The 6,927-nt window shown below is 36.2% G+C and overlaps 1 protein-coding gene across 1 annotated transcript in view; it reads left to right on the forward strand.

Annotated features, from left to right (window-relative positions):
• Positions 1-6,927, forward strand: part of LOC107662237 (serine/threonine-protein kinase TBK1-like) — a 19,533-nt gene that overhangs the window by 1,577 nt on the left and 11,029 nt on the right. The window contains 5 exon segments of the mRNA XM_016452178.1: positions 347-476; positions 595-613; positions 3,283-3,393; positions 3,458-3,637; positions 4,403-4,599. Coding sequence (XP_016307664.1) covers positions 347-476; positions 595-613; positions 3,283-3,393; positions 3,458-3,637; positions 4,403-4,599 — 637 coding nt within the window.

Here is a 6,927-nt window from a genome sequence, read left to right on the forward strand (position 1 = left end):
GTTTTTATCAGCTGTTTGGACTCTCATTCTGACGGCACCCATTCACTGCAGAGCATCCATTGCTGAGACACTGATGGAAAAAAATCCAATACAGAAACAAACTTGGGTGAACTGTTCCTTTAAAAAGACCTTTCAGCTCATAGAATAATATCAGTTTAGTTTCTGTTGCTTCATGATGTTTTTTTTTTTTGCTGAAGTTCTGTAAACTCTTCCCTGTTTTACTTTCACAAACGCACACCTGTAATACCCGTTTGCTCCTAACTACGAACGTCAGAGGTCACCGTTTTGTGTTCTTGTCATTCAGAAATATGACGATCATTTGTTGAATGTTTATGTTGTGTGTCAGTCGAACACGCGTCATAAGGTGTTGGTGATGGAGTACTGTCCGTGCGGAAGTCTCTACACGGTTCTCGAGGAGCCGACGAACGCTTACGGACTCCCGGAGGACGAGTTCCTCATCGTTCTGCAGGATGTCGGTAAGTTTATTCAGTGGAAAAAGGTTCATTAGATTTGTTAAAAATGTCCTTCAGACTAAGGGGCCGTTCACACAGAAAGCGCTTTTCCATTCTGATGCACTGTTTTATTTGAGTGCAGCATGGCGGAGAGGCATTCTGTGCTGTGCTTTTTAACTCTTAAATGCACAAATGTTTCGCTCTCTTGATATTTTAAGAACAATTACAGAAGAATAAAATAAAGCATATTTCGTTACCTTTTGAAACTTAAAAGGGTTCAATTTGAGCAGATGATTTCAGCATCTGCCTCACATTCACCATTTCAACCATATTCTCAAAACTATCGTTTTCAATGACTTCATATTAGGGCTGCACGATTAATCGAATGCGATTGTCATGCGCATTTATAACAGCTAAGGGGCATTGTTAGGCACTCCGCTAAAACCCCCTAAGCTGTTATAAATTCACTGTAAACCACGGCTTCACAGGGCTTATTGCTTTTATAAAACGGTTATTCCATATACGTAGTAAGGTTTCACAAAATAAAACAGAGCAAATAAAGTGTAATGATATTAATAAAAACAGTATTCTTCCACCAAACAATGTAGCTCCTCAGAAACAGTTGTGGTTGCAACAAAGTGGTTGCAGAGCAACAGACAAACGTAAACAAAGGTGTATGTTACTTTGTAGAGTAATTTACAACAGCTTCGAACGCGGCTCAGTCAATCAGAATCAAGCACCGGAACTCTCCGTTTTATAATTCTCTTTATTAACCATCTGGTTAAATAAAGTTCTAATCCAAGTGCAGCACACATGAAGTTCAGCATGGTGTAAACGTAAAACAAATGACTTATATGTGAAATATGAAGGCAAATATTATACATGTCCTATATAATAAAAAAAAAAAAGCGAAATATTTCTTAGCCTAAATGTACACATTCAGTTTCAGAGTTCGACTCAACAAGTCACATTTCACATTCAAAATGACTAAAATTAGACCAGAATCAAGTCAGATCTGAATGCGAGTTTGCTAGGATTATTGGTTCACATTCCCCCGGTTTCAGGCTTAAGCCTAATCCCAGACTAAAATGTAAATCTGAGCTGTTTCAACTGAAAGAAACTTGCACTGACTGATCTTAAAATATGTCAGTGCCTTGGTTTTGTCTCAAGATGCACACCAGTAATGTTTTTTTCTAAGGCACGTTTATAAAAACTACTTAAATGTCCTAATTGACCTATTGCCTAATCCTGGTTTAACCTAAGCCCTCTCTATGAAACCAGGCCATTATGTAATAGTTTGCATGACATACGTAGGTGCTGTCAGCAAAAATGGAAAATCATTTCACTTAAAGCTTATAAAGTAAACAATAGATTTTGCTGGCTATTAAAAAAAAATACTCTGTCTCATTTAATACACAATAACCATGTGTATGCACAAATTTGTGCATTAAATCTGCATATGAATGTTATAATTGATTCTAAATTATTTCCCTCCTAACGCACTAACGATGAGGTGTTATATTTATTTAGGGGGCGCTGTAGGCCTACTTGTAATAAAATGAAAAGTAAACTACAAAAATAGAATTAAGATTGTGTTTCTGAATAAATAAAGCAGTAATTGGTGTCATAAAATCACAAGTCTGTTTTGTTATAAAGGTGAATGAATCACAATCATGACACTAGTAAATGAAATAAATTTATACATACAGATTTATTCATTAATGTGTAATATATTTTTTTCAAACTGATTATTTTTAGAATTTTCACAGCTCTTTTGCGTTAGACCATCTATTAATGTTAAATCCACAAATAAAATGTTAAGGTTTCAACTGCATGTGTCTGGAGGAAAAAAGATTTCAATGTACTCTCATTATGAAATAAATTTGATATTGTTTATTTAGTTGTAACAAATAAGTTTTTGCTCAAAACTAACCAAAATTAAAAATAATTGTTTATAATCTCTGCACAGGAGAGACTTGGTGTTGTTTCCAAACAAAAGGAAATATATATCGGTATTGGCATCGGCTATCGGCAAAAATGAGTTGAAAAATATCGGCATATCGGCAAGAATCCAACATCGTGCATCCCTATAAATTATACAGTATGTACATATATAGAATAGCAATTCAATGACAGACAGTATAACACATGTGAGCCTGGAGCACAAAAGCAGTCTCAAGTCGCTGGGGTATATTTGTAGCAATAGCCAACAATACATTGTATGGGTCAAAATTATAGATTTTTCTTTTATGCCAAAAATCATTAGGATATTAAGTAAAGATCATGTTCCATGAAGATATTTTGTAAATTTCCTACCGTAAATATATCAACACTTAATTTTTGATTAGTAATATGCATTGCTAAGAACTTCATTTGGACAACTTTAAAGATGATTTTCTCAATATTTAGATTTTTTTGCACCCTCAGATTCCAGATTTTCAAATAGTTGTATCTCGAACAAATATTGTCCTATCATAACAAACCATACATCAATGGAAAGCTTATTTATTCAGCTTTCAGATGATGTATAAATCTCAATTTTGTAAAATTGACACTTAAGACTGGTTTTGTGCTCCAGGGTCACATATTATTAACATTAAATGAAAACAGCAGCAGCTTTCAGTCTGTCAGCATCATGCAAACATCAAACATACAGTAGTAGTTCTGCACAGGATATATTGGCTTATTGGCAATGTGTCTAATTGTAACGTTTGCTAAATTAAAAAAATAAAAAATAAATCGTGGCAAAGCATTACATTCGATGAATCAAAATCAGAACGAGTAGTTTGGCTGGATGCGGTTACTCAGCTGACTGTTGTTGATCTGGCAGGTATAAGATCATCACAGAGAAGCCTTCCGGCGCGATCTCGGGCCATCAGAAGTTTGAGAACGGGAAGATCGAGTGGAGTTCAGAGATGCCGATCTCCTGCAGCCTCTCGAAGTGAGTCTCCAGACGGTCCGGTTCATTTAGAGAAGCGTGTCTGATGTGTGTTTGTGTGTCTCAGGGGTCTTCAGAGTCTCCTCACTCCAGTTCTGGCTAACATCCTCGAGGCAGACCAGGAGAAATGCTGGGGCTTCGACCAGTTCTTCGCCGAGACCAGCGAAATCTTACACCGCATCGTAGTCTACGTGTTCAGTCTGCAGCAGGCCACGCTCCATCACGTCTACATACACACATACAACACGTGAGCACGCGTGTAACAAACACACTCGATCACGACGGGCCCTTTTCACACACTGCGATGATGCGCTTCATTTATAAGACTGTATTTTTCTATATGTGACCCTGGACCACAAAACCAGTCATAAGGGTCAATTTCTCGAAATTGAGATGTATACATCATCTGAAAGCTGAATAAATAAGCTTTCCATTGATGTATGGTTTGTTAGGATAGGACAATATTTGGCCGAGATACAACTATTTGAAAATCTGGAATCTGAGGGTGCAAAAAAATCTAAATATTGAGAAAATCATCTTTAAAGTTGTTCAAATTAAGTTCTTAGCAATGCATATTACTAATCAAAAATTAAGTTTTTATATATTTATGGTAGGAAATGTACTAAATATCTTCATGGAACATGATCTTAACTTAATATCCTAATGATTTTTGGCATAAAAGAAAACTCAATAGTTTTGACCCATACAATGTTTTTTTTTTTTTACAATGTAGTTTTCGTTCACCACTATCCACCTTAGTTTGCAGTGTGCAAGTAAGCTATTTTCTGTGAATGTGTAAGACCCATCAGCTGCTATGTAAATAACTAGAATAATAACAAATCGCGGTAAATATTAAAACTGATTTCGCTACAAACTAAGAACCACGGAAATGTGAAAAGGGTCTTTTCGTTCTGCTAATGTAAAAATCATTTAAGCCGTATTTATTATTTGTTGATAATCTGTGTTTAGTCGTGTTATTCTATTGACAGTGTGATATTTTCTCTCCGTTCAGGGCGAATCTCTTTCAGGAGCTGCTCTTCAGACGGACCAACATAACGCCGTCTCATCAGGACTTTCTGTACGAGGGCCAACGCCTCGTCCTCGACCCCAACCGGCAGGCTCAGACCTTCCCCAAGACCTCCAGAGAGAATCCCATAATGCTACTGAGCAGAGACCCTGTCAACACCGTCGGCCTGCTGTTTGAGGACCGTGAGTGTGACGACGCTGACAGTCATGTGATGTTTGTTAGTAGATGTCGACCGATGGTGGATTTGACCAATACTGATAGCTAGGTTGGACCTAGGGCTGGGTAAAAAAATATCGATATCTCGATTTTAATCGATTCTTAAATCCCAAGAATCGATTAGTCTAGCCTGTTTTCAGTTAATGGACGGAACGTTGAAGGGCACTTCCCATTCAATAAATCGCAATAAGCATTGTGCTTTGGTACTTTTAATATGAAACAAAGTCTCAGATTTCAAATTCTGTCCATTGTATTGCAGTATTTAAACAATAAATGCCGTTTTGGCACTGTTTAATGTGGAGTGATCGCTGAACTGATCATCTCCTCCGCTTTAATACTAGTTATAGCACAAAATAAACATGACTAAACATCCGAAGGTAAGTTAAAAGAAAGAGTACAACTTTACAATCCGTATCCTGTCTCATGTAATCGCTCAATCAGTGTTTCAGCCGCGCAAACACGTCATAATGGCTTGTAAACAATGTCACGTAACGTCACATTTACCTATTCGGTAACCATAAACTCATTAATCATATAGAAAAATAAACTGTAGAGAGGGGCATTTTGCTAAATATATGCACCATATAACATATTCATTATAATTTTCACTGTTCTTCAATGTTTAATTTATGTTTGAATAAATCCATCAAGTTGTATGACAACCACCATTTAAATGTTTATATTAAAAACGAATTGAAGTAGAAATATTATTATGTAATTCTAACGTTATTATTTAAAAAACTTCATTGTACTACAAATCAGTCAATTTTAACCTTCAATATTATAGTAATGTAGTACCAACTGACTCTCTTGTATATTTTACAGCATTAGTTGAGAGTTTTTTTTTCCTTGAGAAAATGTTCCATGTAATATACCTAATATATATCCAAAATAATCGAAATTGGAAGCAAATCAAATTGTAAGCTTGTGAATAGAAATTGAATCACATTGTGAAATTTGTGTCAATACCCAGCCCTAGTATCGAGCCTTTAAATTTATAACATGTGAGGTAAATATGTAGTTACATTAAATACAGCAGACCCCTGATATACATGTGTGATCAGTACCTTCGAATCGTGAAATTGGTGTCAAAACCCAGCCCTAGTTGGACCACACTGTCCGATAAAATTAATCAACTGATATTTAGGGATCACACACACTGGATGCATCGTGTTCAGTTCAAGCGACGGTCCAAAACAGTTTATTTAATCACCAAACGGGCAAAAATTCACTTCAAGAACGGACAAAGTGGCATCGATGATTTTGAAGTTCCGTGTTTAAAAAAACAGAGCAAACGGAAAGAGAAAGCGTGATCTATATTACAGCTCTCTATATGAAGCTAGACTTTAACAGAGCCACAGCAAGACAACCGTTTAACTGAAAAATGCACAATACACTATTTTACAGCCTAGGGTGAAGTCATTATGTACATTAACAACAATTTGGGACAAATATGTGACCCTGGAGCACAAAAGCAGTCTTAAGTCGCTGGTATCAAAACTTAATTTTTGATTAGTAATATGCATTGCTAAGAACTTCATTTGGACAACTTTAAAGCAGATTTTCTCAATATTTAAATTTTTTTGCACCCTCAGATTCCAGATTTTCAAATAGTTGTATCTCAGCCAAATATTGTCCAAGCTTATTTATTCAGCTTTCAGATGATATATAAATCTCAATTTTGAAAATTTACACTTAAGACTGGTTTTGTGGTCCAGTGTCACAAATCAGTTTGCTTTCTCACGCTAGCTTTAAATATTCAACTTCGCTCGATAACAAATACATTGTGACCAGCTGGACGCAATTAGATAGTAACAATTGAGACATTAAGCATTTGGGTCGGACTTGCGTGTGTTTTGGTCACATTGTTTTAACTGCTGGAGGTGCTGCTAATGTTCGTGTCCTCTCGGCATTGATTGCAAACATACTGCTGTTCTTTCTCCACTAATGCAGCATCTAGTCAACAAATTAATTACTTAGTAATGATATGAAAACATGCACTATTGGATACTGTATACACACAGTTTTGTTGTCGTTTAAATCGATATCTGAAGAGGTCGCTTTCACACTTTTCAGCCGCTCCAGCAACGGACGCAACCCGGAAAAGCAATCAACTATCGGTGCCGATTAATCGGCAAAACCGATCAATTGGTCGGCCTCTATTTGTTAAAGGGTTAGTTCACCAAAAAATTAAAATTAGCCCATAAATTACTCACCCTCAAGTCATCCTAGGTGTATATGACTTTCTTCTTTCAGACGAATCCAGTCGGAGTTATATTAAAAATTGTCTTTGA

This window comes from Sinocyclocheilus anshuiensis, unplaced genomic scaffold (genome assembly GCF_001515605.1).
Source record: "Sinocyclocheilus anshuiensis isolate Anshui unplaced genomic scaffold, SAMN03320099.WGS_v1.1 scaffold1543, whole genome shotgun sequence".
Lineage (NCBI taxonomy): Eukaryota > Metazoa > Chordata > Actinopteri > Cypriniformes > Cyprinidae > Sinocyclocheilus > Sinocyclocheilus anshuiensis.